This window comes from Rhinatrema bivittatum, chromosome 3 (assembly GCF_901001135.1).
Source record: "Rhinatrema bivittatum chromosome 3, aRhiBiv1.1, whole genome shotgun sequence".
NCBI classification, from domain to species: Eukaryota; Metazoa; Chordata; class Amphibia; order Gymnophiona; family Rhinatrematidae; genus Rhinatrema; species Rhinatrema bivittatum.
This window is the reverse complement of record NC_042617.1, coordinates 197996370-198021048: the sequence shown is the minus strand read 5'-3', so window position 1 is coordinate 198021048 and position 24679 is coordinate 197996370. Positions and strand designations below refer to the sequence as shown.

The 24679-nt window shown below is 43.6% G+C and overlaps 1 protein-coding gene across 6 annotated transcripts in view; it reads right to left on the bottom strand.

The window, feature by feature from the left end:
* Positions 1 to 24679, bottom strand: part of SLC22A3 (solute carrier family 22 member 3) — a 265603-nt gene that overhangs the window by 55062 nt on the left and 185862 nt on the right. For all 6 annotated transcript variants that reach the window (XM_029594094.1, XM_029594088.1, XM_029594093.1 and 3 more), the window contains 2 exons: positions 22804 to 22901; positions 21044 to 21258 (listed from right to left, as the gene is read on the bottom strand). In XM_029594094.1, the coding sequence (XP_029449954.1) occupies positions 21044 to 21258; positions 22804 to 22901 (313 nt within the window). The remainder of the gene's footprint in view (positions 1 to 21043; positions 21259 to 22803; positions 22902 to 24679) is intronic.

Sequence of the window (24679 nt, the reverse complement as noted above, 5' to 3'; positions counted from 1 at the left end):
AGGTAACGGCTGCTCAGCATCCAGTTACATGGCTGTGACTACCTCCTTAATCCAGCAAGCTATTGTAGCCATCGATGCTGGCTCCCCGTTTTACTCCCACCATGGAGAATAAACAGCTGGTCCATCTTTCTGAGAGGTTCAGAAACCTCTAAATATGTCAAGATATACCTTTTTATATCCAAAGGCCATAACAGGCAATATTCCTCCGCATCTCTTGCCCTGTCCAGAGACAGCAGAGAAATAGACTGATTCAAGTGAAGATCTGAGACCACTTTTAGAAAAAAGGAAGGAGCAGTACGCAATTGTATTGCCCCTGGAGTCACTGGTAGAAAAGACTCCCAGTAAGACAAGGCCTGTAGTTTAGACACTCGATGTGCAGAACAAATTGCCACAAGAAATACGGTTTTCAAGGTCATTAACCTCAAGGAAAGGTTATGAATTGGTTGAAAAGTAGGGCCCGCTAAAAAATCCAAAACTAGATTAAGATTCAACAAAGGCTCTAATAACTGTAAAGGAGGACAAAGATGCTTTACTCTTTTCAAGAAACGGGCCACATCTGGATGAGCCTCAGAAACAGGCAAGAGACGACACTTGAACCTTTAAGGAATTAAGGGCCAACCCTTTACTCAAGCCATTCTGCAAAAATTCCAAAATGAGTGGGATCTTAACTGAACGAGGAAGAACCCCTCGATCTTCACACCAAGCCTCAAACACTCGCCAAACCCTCACATAGTCTAAGGAAGTAGAAAACTTTCTTGCTTATAGCAAGGTGGCAATTACTGCAGTAGAATATCCATGCCTCAGCAACCGAGCCCTCTCAAGGGCCATACCTTAAGACAGAATCAATTCAGATCTTCATGAAGAACAGGTCCCTGCTACAGCAGACCCCCTGTGCACAGGAAACCGGAGGGGGAGAGTCCACTAGGAGTCTTCACAAATCTGCATACTAAGGTCTTCTGGGCCACCAGAAGCACCATCCCCCATGACTCTTGATCTTCTGAAACATTCTGCCCAGCATGAGCCACTGGGGAAAGGCATATAGCAGCTTGTCCTCTGGCTACTCCAGCACGAGGGCATCAATACCCAAGGACTTTGGATCTTTTCTGCAACTGCAGAATCGAGAAAACTTTGCATTGCGAGAAGTGGCCAATAGATTCATAAAAGGAAGGCCCCAGCAATCCACTATGAGCTGAAATGCCTTGTTTGATAGTTCCCATTCTCCTAGATCCATACTCTGTCTGCTGAGAAAGTCTGCTCTTACATCGACTTTTCCTGCAATGCGCGAGGCTGATAACTCCTGAAGATGCACATTCACTCATTCCATAAGCTGGGCTATTTCCTGCAACACTTGCTGGCTCTTGGTTCCTCCCTGCCAACTGATGTAAGTTACTGTGGTTGCACTGTCCGACATTATCCGAACTGCCCAACACTGCAATCTATTGCCAAATCACAAGCATGCCAACTGGACTGCACGAGCTTCCAGGCGATTGATGTTCCAAAGAGAATCTTCTGCACTCCAGTGCACTTGCGCTGTCAGTTCTTGATAGTGAGCTCCCCAACCTTGGAGACTTGCATCTGTCGTGAGTATTAGCCAGGCCCGTGATCTTAGGGAAACCCTCTTTCTTAGATGATCCGCTTGTAACCACCACATTAGTTGAGAGCGGAGCTCCATCGGCAGGAGGAGCCAAATCGAATAGTTCTGAGACTGTGGGTTCCAACAAGACAATAGAGAGTGCTGAAGAGGATGCATATGCGCCCTTGTCACCACCTCCAGGGTTGCCGCCATCAATCTGAGCACACTGTTGGGCACAGTGTTCGTCCATAGACGCACCTGTGTCACCAGCTTCTGAATATGGCCCTCTGGCAGGAAAACCAAGATTCTCCAGTGACTGTGATGGCTGAAGATTGCTCTTGGCCAGATTTACGATCCAACTGAGCTCCTGCAACAAGCAGATTACCTTGTGTGAGACACAGAGGCTCTCTTCCAGAATCTTGGTCCAAATCAGACAGTCGTCCAGATATGGATGTACTTGGATGCCATCTTTTCTCAACTCAGCCACCACCACCAGCATAACCTTGGGAAAAGTTCAGAGTGCGGTGGCCAAACCAAAAGGTAGCCCTCAAAACTGTTGACGACATCCCAAACTGCAAAACGCAGAAATCGTTGATGCTCTAGCTGGATGGGAATATGCAGATATGCTTTGGAGAGATCCAGAGACTTCAAGAACTCCCCCAACTGTACTGCCTTTATCACTGAGTGCAAAGCTTCCATGCAAAAAGGAGTCAGATGCAAATGATAGTTGACTCCTTTAAGATCCAGGATGAAAGAAGTCTTCCTTCTTGGGCACCACGAAATGAATGGAATATCGGCCCGTATTTTCTTGAGACATGGACACTGGAATCAAAGCCCGCAGGCTGAGAAGTCTCACCAGTGTCACTTCCACTGCCTGTCTCTTCTGTGGAGAGTTGCAGGGAGACAATATGAACATATCCGAAGGCACACTGAGAAATTCCAGCGCATAACCATCCCTTAACACCTCCATCACCCACCGGTCTGTTGTGATCTTGCCCCACCTCTGAAAAAAAAAAAAAGAAGTGACTTCCTAATTCCTGATCCTGGAGGAGGGTTGGGCGCACCTTCATTGGGAGGCTTGGGGTGCTCCACTCCCTGAGCCTGCACCTCGTTTGGGCTGTTTGGGACAAAAGGACTGAGATCTACTCAAGGGTTAAGCAGCTTTTAAACTAGAACAAAGGGGAAAGCAAATAGTCGCTCATCAGCGCATTGTTAGGAGGGAGGTATCTTCAAAGGATACTAATAACGTATTACAATTAGGGCATTCCAACAGCAAGGGTCCAATAATAAGACAAATAGTCCAAGTGCCTGTAATTAGAAACTCACCTGAGCTAAAAGATTCCAATTTATCCCTATCAATTAAAAAGCAGAATGAAAATACAAACTTTGAAATGTTTGAATGCTAATGCCAGAAGTAAGATGGGAGAATTAGAATATATAGCAGTGAAATGATGACATAGACTTAACTGGCATCTCAGAGACATGGTGGAAGGAGGATAACCAATGGGACAATGCTATACTGGGGTACAAATTGTATCGCAATGACAGAAAGAAGCATATGGGAGGCAGGGTGGCGCTTTATGTCCGGGATGGTATAGAGTCCAACAGGATAAAGATCCATCCTGCATGAAACTAAATGCACAATCAAATCTTTTTGGGTAGAAATCCCTTGTGTATTGGGGAAGAGTATAGTGATAGGAGCATACTACCATCCACCTGACAAAGATGGTGAGATGGACAGTGAACTGCTAAGAGAAATTAGGGAAGCTAACCAAATTCGTAGTGCAGTAATAATGGGAGATTTCAATTACCCCAATACTGACTGGGTAAATGTAAAATCAGGACATACCAGAGAGATAAACTTCCTGGATGGAATAAATGACAGTTTTATGGAGCAATTGGTTCAGGAACAAATGAGAGAATCTAAATGGACATTTCTTGGCAGTCCAGATGTATTCCATACATTTTAAGAAAGGTGGAAGGAAGGCAAAATGATTACCGGCTTGGTTAAAAGGTGAGGTGAAAGAGGCAATTTTAGCCAAAAGATCTTCATTCAAAAATTGGAAGAAGGATCCAACAGAAGAAAATAGGATAAAGCATAAGTGTTGGCAAGTTAAATTGATAAGACAGGCTAAGAGAGAATTTGAAAAGAATTTGGCCGTAGAGGCAAAAACTCACAGTAAAAACTTTTAAAAGTATATCCGAAGCAGAAGGCCTGCGAGGGAATCAGTTGGACCATTAGAAGATTGAGGGGTTAAAGAGGCTTAGAGAAGAGAAGGCCATCGCGGAAAGATTAAACGATTTCTTTGCTTCAGTGTTTACTGAAGAGGATGCTGGGGAGATACCCGTTCCGGAGAAGGTTTTCATGGGTAATGATTCAGATGAACTGAACCAAATTATGATGAACCTAGAAGATGTGGGAGACCTGATTGGTAAACTGAAGAGTAGTAAATCACCTGGACCGGATGGTATACACCCCAGAGTTCTGAAGGAACTCAAAAATGAAATGTCAGATCTATTAGTTAAAATTTGTAACCTATCATTAAATTCATCCATTGTATCTGAAGACTGGAGGGTGGCTAATGTAACCCCAAGATTTAAAAAGGGCTCCAAAGGCAATCCAAGAAACTACAGACTAGTTAGCCTGACTTCAGTGCAGGAAAAATAGTGGAAAGTGTTCTAAAGATCAAAATCACAAAACATATAGAAAGACATGATTTAATGGAACAAAGTCAGCATGGCTTTACCCAAGGCAAGTCTTGCCTCACAAATCTCCTTCATTTTTTTGAAGGAGTTAATAAACATGTAGATAAAGGTGAACCAGTAGATGTAGTGTATTTGGATTTTCAGAAGGCATCTGACAAAGTTCCTCATGAGAGGCTTCTAAAAATAGGAAAAATTCATGGGCTAGATGGCGATGTCCTTTTATGGATTACAAACTGGTTAAAAGACAGGATACGGAGAGTAGGATTAAATGGACAATTTTTTCAGTGGAAAAGGGTAAACAGTGGAGTACCTCAAGGATCTGTACTAGGACCAGTGCTTTTCAATATATTTATAAATTATTTGGAAAGGAATACGAGTGAGGTTATCAAATTTGCAGATGATACAAAATTATTCAGAGTAGTTAAATCACAAGGAGATTGTGATAAATTGCAGGAGGACCTTGTGAGACTAGAAAATTGGGCATCCAAATGGCAGATGAAATTTAATGTGGATAAGTGCAAGGTGATGTAATTAGGGAAAAATAACCCATGCTGTAGATACACGTTCCATATTAGGAGCTACCACACAGGAAAGAGATCTAGGCGACATAGTGGATAATACATTGAAATCATCAGCTCAGTGTGCTGTGGCAGGCAAAAAAGCAAACAGAAAGTTAGGAATTATTAGGAAGAGAATGGTGAATAAAACGGAAAATGTCATAATGCCTCTGTAATGCTCCATGGTGAGATTGCACCTTGAATACTGTGTACAATTCTGGTCACCGCATCTCAAAACAGATAATAGTTGTGATAGAGAAGGGCGACCAAAATGATAAAGGGGATAGAACAGCTCCCCTACGAGGAAAGACTAAAGAGGTTAGAGCTGCTCAGCTTGGAGAAGAGATGGCTGAGGGGGGATAAGATAGAGGTCTTTAAAATCATGCTTTGCTGGATTAACACAGCCTCTGCTAGATTTGCTAGATTAACACAGCCCCTGCTTTGACATGAAGGATTTGCTGGATTAACACAGCCCCTGCTTTGACAGGAAGGATCTTTAAAATAAGTGCTGATCGCATATAACTCATCGGAAGAAGCCGCAAACCTTTTACATACACGATTATAGTATGTTTATAAAATCCGTCACATCCACAAGCTTGCTCTACCCCTGAGGAAGGAAGATACTCCGAAACTCTGCAGCGTCGGATGTTTAGACAGTGAGATTACCAGAAAGGAAACTATTGACAGGACTTCTACTCTAACAGCTCTATACGGGAGATATAACTACAGACCTGCAAGGAATCCTTTTCTGATCACAGAACGAAGCGACATTTCAGTTTGAGGACGCTGCATCCAGCGGCCCTCAATATTGAGATTTAAGTTAAGTACTACTCTAATTTACAAGCTAATTAAGTTTCTAGCTCAATAAGAAACAACACATTCCAAAGCAACCGATGATTATGCCTTTCTACACGTAGAAGCTTTCAGCCCTTAAGGGTTACCCGGTACATTACCTGGAACCCAGTGCATTATGATGGTTGCTGGATTAACACAGTAAATCTGTTCCATATGTCCCATATTTAGTGAGAAATTAGTATATATGTGTAACAGCAGCAACTCATCAATATCTCAACGACTTGTCATGATGCTACTTTCATCACATTATACTCATGGCAAATTTATCATATCATATCCCAAATATCTGCTGAAAAAAGAAGGCTTTTACCATTTTCTGATCTTTAGGAGCCCAGTTTCAGCCTTCAGACATGCTGGCAATGTGTTCCAAATTATTGATCCCTGTATATTAAAGAGTCTCTCATGTGATTTGTCTAGTCAAATTACTTTAAAGGATGGAACATCCAATAATATTTGTGAACTCGATCTTAAAGCCCTTGCAGGTTGATACAATTCAGTACTCAATTAAATCTACTTGGAACCAATCCATTAATATCCTTAAAGGCCAAGATTGGCACTTTAAATTTAATTCTACAAACAACAGGCAATTAATGGTACTTTTTCAAATAGAGTTTCACATGTTGACTGGAATTCTAGCCACAATTTGCACTGCTGAATTCTGTATATATTGAAGTGTGAACATCGTGTTTAAAGGCAAGTCAATGTATAATGTGTTACAATAATCAACCATAGACATTACTAAAGAATATCTATGTTTTTAAATCATTCTCATTTAAGAATGGACATAAACGTCAAAGCATTTGTAGCTTGTAATAAGATAATCTCACAACTCGCTTTATTTGTGGATGAAACGACAACTTGGTATCAAGAATAAAGCCTAAACTACGTACTTCATGAGAAATCATGATTTATCTATTATCAATTAACAAATATTTGGGTATACTATCTGATGGAAACCTTGACAGATAGAGAATCTCTGTTTTGGCCATAATTGGTGACTAATCTGCTTCTAGTCAACCAAGACTGAAATATGACAAACAGTGCAACACTTTATTCAATATATTAGAATAAGACCCTCTTATTGGTACATAAAATTGGATATCATCCGCATATAAATGGAATTAGCTTAAGACATATATGCTTGTTCTACCCTTATGCAGCGAGCTGCCACCAGTGTGGCCTTAAAGGAGATTCATTTTAAAATTCTTAATAAAATAGTATTTTGGCCAAGTAAAGCTTTTAAGCCAAACCTGCATCTTCGGATTCATGCTTAAAATGTTCGTAAACAGGCACAACATTCATGCATTGCTTATGGGAAATGTGTTCCTGTTCTTTCTAGAAGAGTATTTTATCATTTTTCACATCCCTGATCTCAGATGCCTTTCCATGGTCGGAGCCTTCTGCATTTTGGGTCATGTAGATACTTTATGTGATGTTAAAAAGGTTTTTAAACTTTTATTAGTTAAGGGATGCTTGCAGGCACTGAAATGTATCTTGGCTAAATGGTTGGATAAAGATGGTCCTGACTTCATATACTGGACAGCAGCCATGCTAGACCTCTTTCTGTTGGAGCAAACATCGACTGACAGATGTGCCTCCAAAGTGCAGAAATATTTTTATCATATCTGGAAAGTATTTTTGGATTCCTTACCTGGGAATATGAAAGATAAAATTCATTAGCCCACCAGCACGATGGGACTTTTCCAGAGATGAACAAGTAGAGTGCTTTAGTTTCAACCTTCAAGATTTTTTTTTAAGAAACTGTCTATGGGTCAAATAAGGCTCTATTATTTTACTAGTATTCTAGCTTAAAAGATATACATATAATACTCAATAATACTTAATAACATTTTTGCTACTCCATTATGATTTTGTTGTTATCTAAGGGGGCTACGGGGAATTGAGGAGGTGCTTATTGAACATTATTGTGTAAAGTTTGATGCTGGATATGTTAAATGACTGTTTTAAAAAGTTAATATGTAAAAAAAAACCCCATAGAATTAGGTCAAAATGAGAGCAGCACAATTAAAGTAGCAAATAATCTTGTTTCATTTTTATTTTAAAGCGGTTAAATAGTTCTGAATTAAATCTCCACTGCTTTAAGAACTCCTATAGGAAACATAATATGTTCTGTAAAACCCTACCTTGATGTACATCCATTAAGGAAACAAATGGTTCAACATGCATTAGAAGAGCAGATGACAACAAGAAGTAGAAAAGTAGGAGTGGCAGAAGCAGTGTGGCATGGACCAAATCACATTCCTAAATTGTGATAAAAAAGCTGATTGACAAAGATTTTTCTCCCATTCTGTGTCTATGGAAAAAAATGTAATAAGCATCAAGCCCAGAGTCTGTCAAGCCCCTGTCAGCCTCATCAGCCACCTATGAACCCACAAATACAACAGTCACAGAAGAGTATTGTCCTATTTATGGATTCAAATGTTCTTTAATGTAACTGTTTTTTTAGTTTCATGCACAAAGGCATGTTTGTACCATTTTTCTTTTTGCTATTCAGTAAACGCTAATAAAACAAACAATAATTGAGGCATATAATTTCTGAAGCTGGAATCCATCTGTATTCATTGTTATTATACTTCTTTCCCCCTAGTCCAACACATTTTTCCCTCTTATCATCCTGCCACCTTAGACAGTTAGCTGGAATACAGGCATTACTATAATATCCTGACTGTCCTTAAAGACTAGAGGGCTGGCAGCTACTGTTGTCACAGTAGCAAAACTTTTCTTCCCCCCTTAACGGAGACTGGGTGCATCACCCTCACAGTTCATTTGAGCCCTGACAACCCTGTCAGAAAACAAAAAAGATGTAACAACCAGATCTCCTGCATGCTGCAGCTTAAGCAGTAGGGCTGTTGAACCATTATTATTCTACTTCCTACTTTAAAATGAGAAGAAATGTGTCCAGCTATTCAAGGAGCAAAAAAATGTGCTAAAATAATTGAAACAAATAACTTTCACAGTCAATCAGCAGCAGCAATATATCTTGTTTATAATTGGTGGTGGTCATATTGGGTTATTATTTCAGAAGTCTGGTTATTTACGAAATACATTTTTAACTGCTTTCGTGAAACCTTACAGGTGTATTTTCAAAGGAGTTAAATATGTAAATGTAACCTATTGTACAGCCCCATATGTATATAATCCCTTCCTCCCTGACCCTCTCTCATTTTCCCACCATTTTAAGTTTATACTTCCCCTCCTATCCCTCCCTTCAATTATTATATTATTATTATTATTATACTTTTACAGCTATTCCATATATATACTATTTTATATAATCTTTTCTGTAACTGCAGTTAACTGTTCTAATGTATTGTTCCTCAGTTGTTATCATACTGTTTTATGTACAACGCAATTGCGTATTTTTCGTTCTCTGTACACCGACGTGATATCTCTGATGAGCGGCGGTATATAAAAACCAATAAATAAATAAATAAATAAATAATTTTCAAAAGCCAACTTACATGAGTAAAGTGCATTTACACATGTAAAACTCAGTTTTAAGCGTTTAAATGCTTTTGAAACTCAGACCCATACTGAATAGATACAAGTTTAACTTTTACCATTAGATGTCAGTATTACATTAATTTGATGTCCATACTGAACTGTTGGGGATAGGAGGCAGAGACTGACAGTGCAATTGCAGTTGCAGAATAATTTTGCAAAGCAACCGCAGAGCTGTGCATGCAAATAAATGAGCAGAATTTAGCACATCGATCCTCAAAGTTCCACAATGTTTTGCATAAAGGTTTTCAATAACATGAATCCCCTTGTTTGTTCAGTCATTGACTCATTATGTAACATAGGTGCTATATGCTGAACTAAACTATGGGGTCAGTCATGTTACAGTTAAAATATATAGTGCTATATGAAGGATCACCATTAGCTGGCACCATGGGGAACGAACCTGGATGTAAGGAAGGGAATTACTGAGAGAAGCCTGGAAAGTCAGACTGCTAAGTACTGATGTTAACAGTAAAAGTTCCTGTTTTACTAGACTGCCTCCAGGATCTTTTATGAGTGAATGGCCAATACCCTAAAAGGGACTGTATGTTAGCATTAACAATTGTAAGTTTGCATTATCAGCAAAGCCAAGAAAATGTAACAAAAACTGCAAATAGAACAGCCAGGCTGGCAAATAACTAAACTGTTGTTTTCAATGCATCTTGTAAAATAAAAAGTGTTTATGTTTTCAGTTTCTTTGTCTCACTATGACACAGATTCATAGACAGGGAATAGCAATGAGCACATGGGCAAAAAAAAAAAAGAGAAAAGAATTTGAGTTGCCAGAAGAAGCAGCAGCAGTGTAGCTAGCAGGGTTTCCAAGCTTGCCAGCCAAAGGCTCGAGCAGCAGTATTAATGGAGTTCCTATGCCCCACCAACCAAAGAAAAGACAATGCCATTAGCAGGCTGCTGGCATCATTCTCTTTTCTTCAGATGGCAGGGTCATTTGAGTTCCCAGGCCCTGCTATTTGAAGAAAAGAAAATGATGCCAGCAGCCAAGCTAACAGGTTTCCCAAGTCCCACTAGCCAGAGAAAAGATGACCACATTGGTGGCCTGATCACTTGGACTGGCAGGATTTCTGAGTCCCGCCAGCCAAAGTTGAGATGGCAGTGGAGCCAGCAGTCATGGGGGAGGCTATGACGGAGGGTAAACGCAGTGCTAGATCACCTACCAAGCACAGTAAGACACATATCTACTGTGCTTGGTAGCATCTCTCCAAGGTTAGCAGATCTCCTGCCCCCATAGGTTAATTGTCATTTATGCAGTATTATTGAAAGCAAAGGAATAAGTTCAGTGCTGGCCCAAGAACGTTCATGAAAAAGTAAGTTTAGATAGCAGTTTGAATTAGCCAAGTTGTCTGGGATGTCCCCTGGGCGGCTTGAGGTGGGAAACTTCTCTCCAGATATACAGAGCTTTGCTCTGTGCACCTGCATGGCGGTTCCTGCATAACTGCCCCCACTGTCCTCAGTTATTAAGAAAGCATGGATGAGCAACAAACAGAAAAATGAGTAAGAGTAGAAAGAAAGGATGAGATGCTGTCCAGGAAGGGCAGGAATGCATGGCTAATTCATCTTGCTATCTATGGAAAACACCGTTTACGGTAAGCAATCTTGCTTTTATCCCTGTTAAGCAGGCTGAATTAGCCATGCTGACTGGGAGTCTCCAGCTAAGGGTAGATTAAGCACACTGTTGCCAGTGTTGAAAGGTGACAGTCCTTCCTGTTGTCACACTGCAGATCTTCAGTGTGTGAAAAAACCTGCTCATTTGGTGGACAGCTCTATGTGCCAGTGGCATAATGCAGTATCACCTGCCCCATAGCTGCATCTAATCTTGTTTGTTGTTGGAGGCAGTAATGAAATGTGAAGGTATGTAGAAAGGACCAAGTCGCAGCTTCACATACGTTTTGAACTGGCATGTTGCGAAGATGGGCTACAGAAGTTGCCTTGCTCTAAGCTGATGTGCCTTAACTCTTGCTTCGAAGTGTTTTGGCTGAGACGAGTAGCAGAAATGAATACCACTGGGATAACCAGTTAGCTAATGCTCTCTTGGCTACAGGCAACCCCGGAACATTAGGGTTGAAGGAGACAAAGAGTTGGGAATGTTGGTTAAGCAAATGAGTCCTCTGTTTGTAGTATGCCAGGGCTCTCTTGCAATCCAGAATATTAATTCTTTCCTTGTTGGTTGCATGTAGTTTTGGAAAGAAGGTTGGTAAAGTGATTGACTGATTCAGATGAAATGCTCAGACCACCTTTGGAAGGAAGGATGGATGGGTCCACAAGGTAACCTTATGATAGAATTGCAAATAAGCTGGACAGTGGACTAGAGCTTGAAGTTCACTAATTTGCCTTGCTGAAGTTATCACTACTAGGAACATCACCTTCCACATCAAGAATTTAATGGAAGCGGTTTGCATTGATTCGAAGGGCGGAAGCATAAGTGTTTCTAACACCAAGTTGATATCCCAAGGAACTGCCAGCCTTGAAACTGGAGGATGGACTTTTAGAGTACCCCTCATGAAACAAGACACCAAGGGATGCGTGGAGAATGAATTTCCCTGTATGGAAGGATGATACGCCACTGTAGCGCTGAGGTGCATTCTGACGGATGAAACTGCTAAACCAGAAGAATACAGCAAATGCAGATATTGTAGCAATTGCTTCAGGGAACATCCGAATGGGTCAATTGACACCAATACGCACCAATACAGGTATCTACGCCATTTGCCAGCATAATGTTTCCTAGTGGATGGCTTCCTGGAGGATATTAGAATGTCTTGAATTTCAGTCGGGAGAGGGAGGTGACAACACTTTGCTTTCAACTTCCAAGCCATCAGATGCAGAGAGTCCTGCATTGGATGAAGGAGTGTGCTCTCTTCTTGTGTCAATAGGTTCTCTCTGTTTCCCTGAGGGATTGGTGGTTGAATGGAGAGGTGAGAACATAAGAACATAAGAAATTGCCATGCTGAGTCAGATTAAGGGTCCATCAAGCTCAGCATCCTGTTTCCAACAGAGGCCAAACCAGGCCACAAGAACCTGGCAAGTACCCAAATACCAAGAAGATCCCATGCTATTGATACAATTAATAGCAGTGGCTATTCCCTAAGTAAACTTGATAAATAGCAGTTAATGGACTTCTCCTCCAAGAACTTATCCAAACCTTTTTTGAACCCAGCTACACTAACTGCACTAACCACATCCTCTAGCAACAAATTCCAGAGCTTAATTGTGCGTTGAGTGAAAAAGAATTTTCTCCGATTAGTCTTAAATGTGCTACTTGCTAACTTCATGGAATGCCCCCTAATCCTTCTATTATTCGAAAGTGTAAATAACCGAGTCACATCTACTCGTTCAAGACCTCTCATGAACTTAAAGACCTGCATCATATCCCCCTCAGCTGTCTTCTCCAAGCTGAATAGCCCTAACCTCTTCAGCCTTTCCTCATAGGGGAGCTGTTCCATCCCCTTTATCATTTTGGTTGCCCTTCTCTGTACCTTCTCCATCGCAACTATATCATTTATGAGATGTGGCGATCAGAATTGTACACAGTGTTCAAGGTGCAGTCTCACCATGGAGCGATATGGAGGCATTATGACATTTTCTGTTTTATTAACCATTCCCTTCCTAATAATTCCTAACATTCTGTTTGCTTTTTTGACTGCTGCAGCACACTGAGCCGACAATTTCAAAGTATTATCCACTATGATGCCTAGATCTTTTTCCTGGGTGGTAGCTCCTAATATGGAACCTAACATCGTGTAACTAAAGCAAGGGTTATTTTTCCCTATATGCAACACCTTCAACTTGTCCACATTAAATTTCATCTGCCATTTGGATGCCCAATCTTCCAGTCTTGCAAGGTCCTCCTGTAATGTATCAGAATCCGCTTGTGATTTAACTACTCTGAATAATTTTGTATCATCCGCAAATTTGATAACCTCACTCGTCGTATTCCTTTCCAGATCATTTATATATATATTAAAAAGCACCGGTCCAAGTACAGATCCCTGAGGTACTCCACTGTTTACCCTTTATCACTGTTTCCTGTCTTTTAACCAGTTTATAATCCATGAAAGGACATCGCCTCCTATCCCATGACTTTTTAGTTTTCGTAGAAGCCTCTCATGAGGGACTTTGTCAAACTCCTTCTGAAAATCCAAATACACTACATCTACCGGTTCACCTTTATGCACATTTTTATTAATCCCTTCAAAAAAATGAAGCAGAATTGTTAGGCGAGACTTCCCTTGGGTGAATCCATGTTGACTATGTTCCATTAAACCATGTCTTTCTATATGCTCTCCGATTTTGATCTTTAGAATAGTTTCCACTATTTTTCCCGGCACTGAAGTCAGGCTCATTGGTCTAGTTTCCAGGTTCACCCTTGCAGCCCTTTTTAAATATTGGGGTTACATTAGCTACCCTCCAGTCTTCAGGTACAATGGATGACTTTAATGATAGGTTACAAATTTTAACTAATAGATCAGAAATTTCATTTTTGAGTTCCTTCAGTATCCTAGGATGCATACCATCCGGTCCAGGTGATTTGCTACTCTTTAGTTTGTCAATCTGGCCTACTACATCTTCCAGAGTCACAGATAGGCGTACCACGGCTGCCTGGGCCATGCTGGTTCAATGACGATGAGATCTGACCTTTCCATGATGCATGTTTTAATTACTCAACCTATCAGAGGTATCGGAAGGTATGCATAAAACAGATTTTGCTTCCACGGAATCAGGAATGCATCCTGACCGACTCTGCACCCGCTTGGGCAAAGAGAACATAACTTCAGTAGTTTTGAGTTGGACTCCGTTGCAAAAAGATACACCCCCACCTCCTGAACAGAGAGTCTGCTACACCCTGATATGGTGCCCACTTGTGGAGGTGAAAAATTCTGCTGAACCTGTTGGCTTCTGTGTTCTTGTTACCTGGAAAATAGGTTGCCTGCAACTGAATGGAGTGAGCTAGTGCCCACTCCAGGATCAGCACTGATACCCTGCAAAGCATCTTGGAACCAGACTCACCTTCTTTGTTTAAATAAAACATGGCCATTTGATTGTCCATGTAAACCATTACTGTCTTTCCTGTGAGTAGATGGGAGAAGGTATAGATGGCGTTCCTTACAGCTCTCAAATCTAGAAGAATTATTTGGAGAGTCCTTTCACTGGGAGACCAAATTCCCTGCATTTTTACCGTATTTTCTGGCGTATAAGACGACTTTTTAACCCCTGAAAATCTTCTTAAAAGTCGGGGGTCGTCTTATACGCCGGGTATCGTCTTATAGGGCAGCGGTTCTCAACCAGTGTGTCGCGGCTTCCAGTGTTCCACTGCCCCACTTGTGCTTCCCTTCTCCCTAGGGGCAGGACCGAAGAAAGGAGAGACGATGCGCGTCACCACTGGAGGTCAGGCCGGCAGGGCCAAAGAGAAGAGAGACCTGCGTGCCGCCGCCGGCGGGACCGAAGAGAGAAGCTGCGCGCCACTGCGGGAGGCCAGGCCGGCAGGGCCGAAGAGAAGAGAGACCTGCGTGCTGCCGCCGCCGGGACCGAAGAGAGGAGAGACGCTGCGCGCCACCGTGGGAGGCCAGGTCGGCAGGGCCGAAGAGAAGAGAGACCTGCGTGCTGCTGCCGCCGGGACCGAAGAAAGGAGAGACGCTGCGCGCCACCGCGGGAGGCCAGGTCGGCAGGGCCGAAGAGAAGAGAAGAGAGACCTGCGCGCCGGCGGGACCGAAGAAAGGAGAGACCCTGCGCACCGTGGGAGGCGGCTGGGAGAATTTGCATGCCACTGGAGGTCAGGCCAGAGGTGGCTGAGAAGCAGAGGCCAGGTTTATTGGGCCAAACTATGAGAAGAGGCTCCATGTGAGCTTGTATGTATGTGGTAGAATGGGTGCCAGGGTGCATGAGTGAGAGCTTGTGTGTGTGTGGTAGAATGGGTGCATGAGTGAGAGCTTGTGTGTGTGTGGTAGAATAGGTGCCTGGGTGCATGAGTGAGAGCTTGTGTGTGTGTGGTAGAATGGGTGCCTGGGTGCATGAGTGAGAGCTTGTGTGTGTGTGTGTGGTAGAATGGGTGCCTGGGTGCATGAGTGAGAGCTTGTGTGTGTGTGGTAGAATGGGTGCCTGGGTGCATGAGTGAGAGCTTGTGTGTGTGTGGTAGAATGGGTGCCTGGGTGCATGAGTGAGAGCTTGTGTGTGTATGTGGTAGAATGGGTGCCTGGGTGCATGAGTGCGAGCTTGTGTGTGTGTGGTAGAATGGGTGCATGAGTGGCAGTATGTTTGTGTGGTTGTAAGTGACAGAGTATATGTGAGCTTGTCTGTAAGTGGCAGAACATGTGTGTGATTGAGAGAGACTGGTCAGGGAGGTGACTGGTGTGTGTGTGTGTGTGTGTGTGTGTGTGTGAGAGAGAGACTGAGACTGGTCAGGGAGGTGACTGCTGTGTGTGTGAGGAAGAGATACTAGTTAGGGAAGTTACTGATCTGTGTGAGACAGAGACTGGTTGTGGGCCCTAAGGAAGAAGACTGTGAGGACAGAGCTTCAGCAGCCACTGCTGCTTCTGGTGAGTGCTCTTTGCCTGCAAGGGAAAGGAGTAGGAGAGTTTCTGGAGAGGGTAAGTAAAGGCAGCTTTTAAAGTTTACTTTTCTTGATTGACTGCCATTTTAATTATTGGGTGTTATATGATGTGTCTGCTGTTTTGAAATATTTTATTTATATTTGGACAATTTTTAATAATTATGAGTTTTTAAATTGTTGGATGTTATTCTGTTCATAGCTGTTTTGAAACATTTATTCTGCTTATTAGTATAGTTTTACAATTATTTCTGTGTGGGGATCTATAGCTGCTTGCTAGTTCTGTTTTCCTAAGAGGTGTATTGGTTTTTAGGGCCTGATATATGGTATTTGTAGTGTTGCCTTTTCATAGATAGGGTTGCTCCTGTTTGAGTGTAAAATTATTTTTTTTCTTAAAAATATGTATAAAAAAGGGGGGGGTCGTCTTATACGCCCAGTCGTCTTATACGCCGGAAAATACGGTAGGTGTAGCATGTGTGTACCCTAGCCCTTTGTGGATGCATCTGTCATCATGACAAACTGATGTAGCAGGTTTCGAAACAGTGCCCCTGACTCTAGGACTATGAGCGATAACCACCACAGCTGGCCATGTTCACTGACTGATCATGGCCAGCTGTGATGACATTGGGTGGTCGTGCTGAGACCGCTGAGTCGAGTCCCCATTGTAACTGGTGCATATAAAGGTGGGTATAGGAAGCCACATGTATTGTTGCTGCCATATGTCCCAAGATAGTGAGTATCTGATGAGCTGGGGGATGTGACTGGCTCTGCAATGCATAGGCTAGCTCACGAACAGTTCCAATTCTGTCTGAAGGAAGAAAGGCTTTGCAAATCTTGGTGTTTATGACAGCTGTTATAAATTAGAGGATTTGAGAGGGGTGCAGATTGGACTTTTTGTAGTTGACAAATCCCAGATTCTCTAGACAGGTTATTGTTTGCGTTAGGTGGGAGCAAAGCATTTTGGAATTTGAGGCTACAAACAGCCAATCATCCAGAAAGGGAAAAACCTTTATCCCCTTTCTGCTTAGGTGGGCCACAGCTATGGCTAGAGTAGACATTTTGTTAACACTCCAGGCTCTGACAACAGGCCAAATGGAAGAACTTCGTACTCGTAGTGTTGAACGTTTACTTGAAAACATAGTTAACGCCAGGAGAACGGTTGCATTGGGATGTGGGAAAATGCATCCTTGAGATCTAAGTAGCACAGCCAGTTGTTGGGTTGCAGAAAAGGCAGAATGGATTTGAGAGATGTCATCTTGAATTTTTCTCATAGAATTAATTTATTGAGGGCTCGGAGGGCCAAGATGGGCTGCAATCCTCCGCTCTTTTTGGGGATGAGGAAATATTGGGAATAGAATCCTCAATTTTGTCGTTGTCGAGGTATCGCTTGGATCGCTTGTTGTTTGAGTAATGATTGCACTTCCTGTTGGAGAAGCTTATTGCCTGTTTTCTCCCAGAAAGCCGGTGCAAGGTGGGGCACCATCAGAACCTTCCGGAAATTCGGTCTGTACCCAAGCCACACAAAACTGAGAAGACAACGATCCGATGTTATGGGGGTCCAGGCTTGGTGTAAAGAAGATATCCTGCCGCCAACTGCCAACTGTAGCTCTGGGTGAGTTGACCTCAAAAAGACTGCTGTGATTTCTGACCAGGTTGTTTCTGAGGATGTTGAGTTCTAATGCATCCCCGGGCCGGAGTTTGCTGAGGCTGCTGCCTCTGTGGTTGATAGGGTGGAGACCTGAAGGAGGCAAATAGGTCTATAGGGTCACCTTTGGTAGAAGGGCTTCTTATAGGTTGAGTAGAATCTTCTTGTGGAAACCTGCTGCATTGACGACGTAAGGGAGAAGACTGCTGCGCTCTGTTCTTTGAGCTGGGAAATCATATCCTGAAGTCTATCACCAAATAAATTATCCCCTTTGCAAGGGAGATTCGCCAGTTTCTCATGTATGTCATTGCGGATTGCGCTGGCCCTCAGCCCAGCAATTCTTCTGGCCGCTATCAATGCTGCCAACGTTCTAGCTGATGTCTGAAACGCCTCATAGATTGTGCGAAGCAGGTGGCGTAAGCCACCTGCTTCGCACAATCTATGTCTGTAATCACCTGGTTCTGTGGTTGGTTATCAGCTGATTGATTATCCCATGGCTTCAACTTCTGCAGGCATTCATATAGGTATTACGTAATATAGAATTGATGCTGCTGTATCTTGGCATTAAGTATTGTACTCTGAAACCCCTTCTTGCCGAAGTCATCCGGGTATTTACTATCCTTATCCAGGGGTGTATTGGAGTACAACCTAGTCTTTCTATCTCTTTTCATGGCCGATTCAACCACCACTGATGCGTAAGGCAGCTGCACTGGTCCATAATGTGAGGACTTACACATCCTGTACTTCACGTTCGACTTCCAAGAAGTGAATGGGGTGGAGAATTGAGTCTCCCATTCTTGTCCACTACTGTGTCCAGGACAGCATGAGAAGGGAACGCAGTCGGTTCTGATGGAATGTCAAAGATTTTAAGAATCCCATGAACCTCCGACCTGGGATCCAGCAGATTTTTGGTCACGATCTTCATGGTGGCGCCCACTTTTTCCAATGAATTTAGAAAAAGACAGGTCTTCTGCGGGCAAAGATGGCTCCAGCGGCAGTTCGAGGGGGGAGGGGTCTAATGGTATGCCAGTTAACGAACTCGGTGAAGGGGAGTCTACAGGTTCTCGGCCAGGTTTCGAGGCTGCGGGACTTAGAACAGTACTGACATCTTCTTCTGCTTCAAACTCCCGTGGAGGAAAAGAAGGGACTGATCGTGGCAACAAAGCTTCCTCAGAGGGGCTAGAAGATGGCATAGGGTGGTGACTAGCTGGGAGAGATGCAAAGAAGGAGTGAAGGTCTGCGTGGCCCTTCACTATTTTTGGTGCCATTTTGTTCGATCCACCAGGGCTTTTTGTGGGTTTATCACTCATGGCCTTACCTCACAGCTCTCTGGGGGACTTCCTCACCTGGCCCTGCTTCTTGGAGGTCGGCTCCAGCAATGATGTCCACTTTGGTGCCAACGGTTTCTTAGGCTCCTGCCCCGTTGAGGATTGAGTGGAGTGATACTGTTGCGAGCCAGAGGGAGCGGTTGCATGTTCTGGAGAGTGTGTGCCTTTGGACCACAGTACAACCCCAGAGGAGAACCCAGGGCATGCGCCGTGCCAGTGAGACATGTCCGAGCACGGGCGGTCAGGCTGAAGACTTGGAGCACTCTGACCTCTGCCGAACCTGAATGCACCAAAAGAGACCCAGCAACGCAATGTTGGTCTCTGAGGTAGCCCTCCAGCCACTTGATAGCCCTTTCAGACCTGCCGCCTAGGAACGGCAGATGCGACAGGACGGACTGAGGTTGAGGATAGGTGATGACTCTAGAACAGGGACGAGGCGAAGGCACTAAGACGAGACATAGGCACTTGGAGACTTGGACGAGACAAGATACTTGGGAGACTCAGGCAGGAACTGCCCCTCAGCACACCCTGCACAGCCCCCCATAGGCTGGTTGCAGACCACGCTGTTTCACTGCACGCCCTACACAACCTGAAGAGGCTGGTCGTGGACCACACGGAGAGCGGGACAAGCACAGGACTGAAGCTCAGAAAGAACAGGGGAATCCGGGCAGCGCTTGAAAGGATATAGGCTGGAACAGGGCTCCAATAACTGGGAACAGGACTCAGGCTCAGATTCGAACACAGATTCAGGCTTAACTCAAGATGATCATCTGGAGGTGAAATCCGGGTGGAAAAGGCAAGGCTGGGATACCCGGAATCAGGAACTAAAGGATCAGGGACATCTGAAGACAGGGACCAAAAAAGACTGGAACATCAAGACACGCGGCACATGAGGATGCAGGATCCGTCGAGAGACCAGGAACACAGGATGAAGACAAGGGAGCTCCCATGAAGAACAGAGGACCTTGAAGAAGCGAAGATGGACCTCGGAGCCTCCTGGACGAAGAGATGAAACAAAGAATCCAGAATCAGGAAAGCTCCTTGCGAAGGCGACGAGGATCTGCCGAAGAGCCCTTTTATAGGGCTGAAGATGAGACGCAGAGAAACATCATCAAACAGGCCCACAGTGCTTTTCCTGCCGCGCCCTTTAAATATAGTGGATAGGCATGGCCGCGCGCCTAAGGAGAAGCCAGGGCTGGGAAAGAGCAGGAATAGTGTCAGTGGCAGCACCCAGACCACACAGAGAAGGCTGACGGTGGCACCCCTGCCAGAGGACAAGGCAGGAATGTCGGCAGCTCCCTGCCGCAGGGAACACGGCATCGGCGGGGGCTCTCTGCGCCATGGAGGAAGCAAGGATGTTTGGCAGCCTCCCACATTTGCCCATATTAGCTTAACACAAAGGCAGATTTTAAGACCTGCATATGAGTGTCCATCTGCACGTGGTTGTCGGCACGTGCACATGGATGCACCAATTTTATAACATGCGCACATGTTATAAAATCCGCTACCCGCAAGCAGATGTGTGCACAATTTTATATTGGTGCACACATGCCGTTTCGCACACATAAGTGGGGATTTCAGTAGATGCACCTGGCAACATGATAGGCCTTTTCCCCAGTTCCCTCCCAGTCTGCTCCAGTAAAGGAGCGGACTTCCTAAACCCTCTACCTAACCTGCCTCCCTTTTATCCTTCTAGAAACAACCTCTAAAACCCCACTGACTACCCTAGATGTTTTTGTTTAAATATTTACTCGCGGTCCGTAGCAGCAGCAAGTTATGTGGCTCCATCGTCCCCAGCGCATTTCAGTGGGATTGTGCCTTAATGGCGCTGTCCCGGCCCGTCTATGCTTTGCCCAGACCCCGCCCCCGGCCCACCCCTTTTTCTTTACCCCTTCCAATTCGCGTACTGGGAGATACGTGTGTGGCTGCAGGCCTCTGAAAATCCGCACGGCACATGTGCGGCCCAGCCATGTGTGTATCTCCCCCATTTGGCGAGTATAGGGCTTTTAAAATTAGCCCTTTAGTGTTTTGGAAAAGGAATTTCTGAAATTGCAGGAAAAGAAAAGCAAGTAAATATTTGAGTTTTAAAGATAAAACATTTTTATCATAAACATTATTTCTACCTATAAATCAAATCATTGACTAGACAGAGCAGATTGATTGTTTAATTCCTGTAACATGAATCAGGACTTTATGGCCAGACAGATTATTACCAAATACCTGCTACACCCTAATTTAATGAACACATGAGTAGCAGTGCTCCATGAAGCAAATGTGAGTTTCCTCTAGTTACTGTACCTTGTGATATGAAAGCTGTGATTAGGCATGCCACTCCAGCCACGAAATTACTCAGTGCAAAGGGGAGACACCGGCCGATGCGATCGATTGTCAGTAATATTAAGATAGCGGCAGGCAACTCCACTATGGCAGAGGTGATAAAATCAGTGTAGAGACTTCCTGATACAATTCCCAGGCGCATGATGAGCCCCTGGTAAACCACGGAACTTGTAAACCTAACAGGAGGAGAAAACAGCTTTGCATTGATTGAATCACACTGTCATGTTTGACTTGCTAAGGGGCAAGCTACTATAATTAAGAGTCAAAGGTCACCAAGCTAATAAGGAAAGCTGGGATGGTTTGTATGTGCCCCTCAAGTGTCGTGTTGTTGTGCTGCTTCCAGAGTGTGAAATTGATCTGCTTAATTTGTAGGGAGTGAAAATAATGGACAACTGAATTTCTCATTTTTGAGAATAATTTTTTCTAGAATTCTGTACTTTTCACAAACTTTTGCCATGGGATTTTTCCATGAAAAGCGAAACCTTGCAAAATTAATGCAAAGTCAATGGTGAGAATTTAACAAAAACATTTGCTGTCTGCTTCTGGGGGGATATGCAAAATGAAAAGTTTTTATTTTTCTGATGGCACCTAAATATGGCCTTCTGGAAAGACTTCTAAATAGAATTGGATTTCAAAAAAACTAACCTTTTTGACCAAATATATTTGAAGGGAGGAGGAAGAGCCTAGTGGCTAGAGCAGTGGATTATAAACCAGGAGACCAGGGTTTGAGTCCTGCTGTTGCTCCTTGTGACCTTGGGCAAGTCACTTTACCCTCCATTGCCTCAGGTACAAAAACTTAGATTGTAAGCCCTCTGGGGATAGGGAAGTACCTGAATGTAAACCGATGTGACATCTTGATTGAATGTTGGTATATAAAAATAAATAAGTGTACATAGCACTTTACCAAGCTCATAAGAGATAGTCCCTGTTCCTTGGATTTTACAATCTAGTCAAGATGGACAGACAAAAATCAGAGATTTAGAATTAAACCAAGATTAGGAAGAACAAAACCAAGAAGGATATAGCTGGGATTAATTAATGAAAGGGAAACTTTGACTATAGTTGAAAGGAAGTCAGCCTTTTAATTAGAAAAATATTCAATGGGGTGGGAAGGTAGGACTCAAGTCCTTCATAAAAATTTGAGCCATTCTTAAGAGTTAAAAGCAATGTAGTTGGCCTTTAACCAGAGTTTAATTGGTTGAGGGCTGGTGTGCTATGCATGGAGCCACAGACTGGCTCAGAGGAAGCCAGGCTCTAGCCCTACCCCTAAGGATCCGGATTAGCCCTTGGATGATTCTTCAGGAATGCTGAGACTCCTGAAAGTTATTTATGGCATTTAGATGGCTCAAAAGCCAAGTGATGTCTGGAATCCCGGAAGACCCAACAGTGTTTCTCCCTACGCATATTGATGTTATGTGTTATGAAAATATTGAAGGTCTGTAAGTAGAAGTTGACTAAAGATAATGGGTATTGAAGAGGGATTACTATGGAAACTGATGTGGACTGGAATTAAGCTTTACTCTGACCATTTGTGTTACCTGTTTTATTTGAACCTGAAGTGCATCATAAGTCAGGGAATGTTATACTATTGCCTTATCTCATAATAAACCATTATTAAGACTCTAATCCCAGTATAGGGATTTGTGCTGCATGGGGCTTTCAACTTGACATCTGGTGCTGCTGATTTCTTGAAGAGGAAAAAAAGCATAGGTCTGACTCACCAAGCATACATAAGAATGAGGGTACATTTTCTCATCTGCGGAGTCCTGAACAGGTCTAGAATTGCTGGATTAGTGACACTTTTATCTGCAACATCAATCTAAAAAAAGAAACTGGCTATTAGAGTAGGAACAAATATTCAGATTTGTTATTGTAAAAACAGCAAAAGGAAATGGAGCGCCAACCCAGGGGGCTTTAGTCTTTGTTAATGGATGTAATACCAAATGCTCTATTTTTGAAAAATGATTTATAATTTAGCTACTCAAGACTTTCTTTGCCTGAACAGTTATAATTATTTGGTACCATTCCACTCTATTCTTTTTTTTTAAACTTTATATTTATTGAATTTTATGAATATTAACAAAGTATCAACTTTGTACAGAAAAAACAATGAAATTAAGCCATTTAAAGAAACATAAAAATAAAAAATAACAAAAAAATAAAAAATATATACCCTATGGGGTGGATTTTAAGAGCCCTGCTCGCCTAAATCCGCCCAAATCCGGGCGGATTTAGGCGAGCAGGGCCCTGTGCGCCGGTGAGCCTATTTTACATAGGCCTACCGGCGCGCGCAGAGCCCGGACTCACGTAAGTCCCGGGGTTTTCGGAGGGGGGCGTGTCGGGGGCGGGACCGAGCACAGCGCCGTTTTGGGGGCGTGTCGGAAGCGTTTCGGGGGCGGGTCCGGGGGCGTAGTTACGGCCCGGGGCGGTCCGGGGGCGTGGCCGCGCCCTCCAGACCCGCCCCCAGGTCGCGTCCTGGCGAGCTAGCGGCCCGCTGGCGCGCGGGGATTTACGCCTCCCGGAGGGAGGCGTAAATCCCCCGACAAAGGTAAGGATGGGGTTTAGACAGGGCCAGGCGGGTGGGTTAGGTAGGGGAAGGGAGGGGAAGGTGAGGGGAGGGCAAAAGAAAGTTCCCTACGAGGCCGCTCCGATTTCGGAGCGGCCTCGGAGGGAACGGAGGTAGGCTGCGCGGCTCGGTGCGCGCTGGCTATACAGAATCCATAGCCTTGCGCGCGCTGATCCCGGATTTTAGCGGATACGCGCGGCTCCGCGCGTATCTACTAAAATCCCGCGTACTTTTGCTGGCGCCTGATGCGCCAGCAAAAGTACGCCTATTCGCGTGGTCTGAAAATCTACCCCATTATCTTTAGTCAACAAGCTTTAGAGGAAAAAAGGGAAACATTCTTCAAGAAACTGCAATCTCATGAAAACAAAACTATTATTAGTTTAATATTGTAAAAACAACCATAATAAATTTTTAAAGTCTTGTACAGCTTCATACAAATCTGTCTAGTTTTGTGCATAGAAGAATAAAGCTTTGTATAATTAGGGCCAATAGCAGGGCTTCCCAAATCTGTCCTGGTGACCCCACAAGCATTAGATTAATTTGCATATACTGGGTCTCTAACATATGTAGATTTTTCTCTTGCCTATTCAATGTGGATATCCTGAAAACCTGACTGACTTGGGAGTTCCCAGGCCAGGGCTTTCCAAACTTGTCCTATGGTTTGGAGACATTAATTTTTTTCTTTAGGGCATAGTTGGCCTAAAGATGAGAGAGAGTGTATAAGAAACTCCCTCAGAACATCTTAAAGGTCTAGTCATAACTATCTGGTCTGGTCCTCCTGGATAAGAAGGCAGGGCTGCAGGGAGGCCCCAGACAGAAGGCAGGTAGTCAGCTTAAATAAGAATTGGGTATATTGGAATGTTATGAGACTGCTGAGATAAGCAGCCTCTGTGCTTTACTTTTGTTTTTTGCTTGTAAATAAAGTTGGTTTGTGTGGAATCGGCCAGAGTTTGAACTTCTGGCTGTTTCCCACCTCAAGGCTTTGCCCAAGTGACCACATATGTTGTCAAGTAGTGGGATCTCTGTTCAAA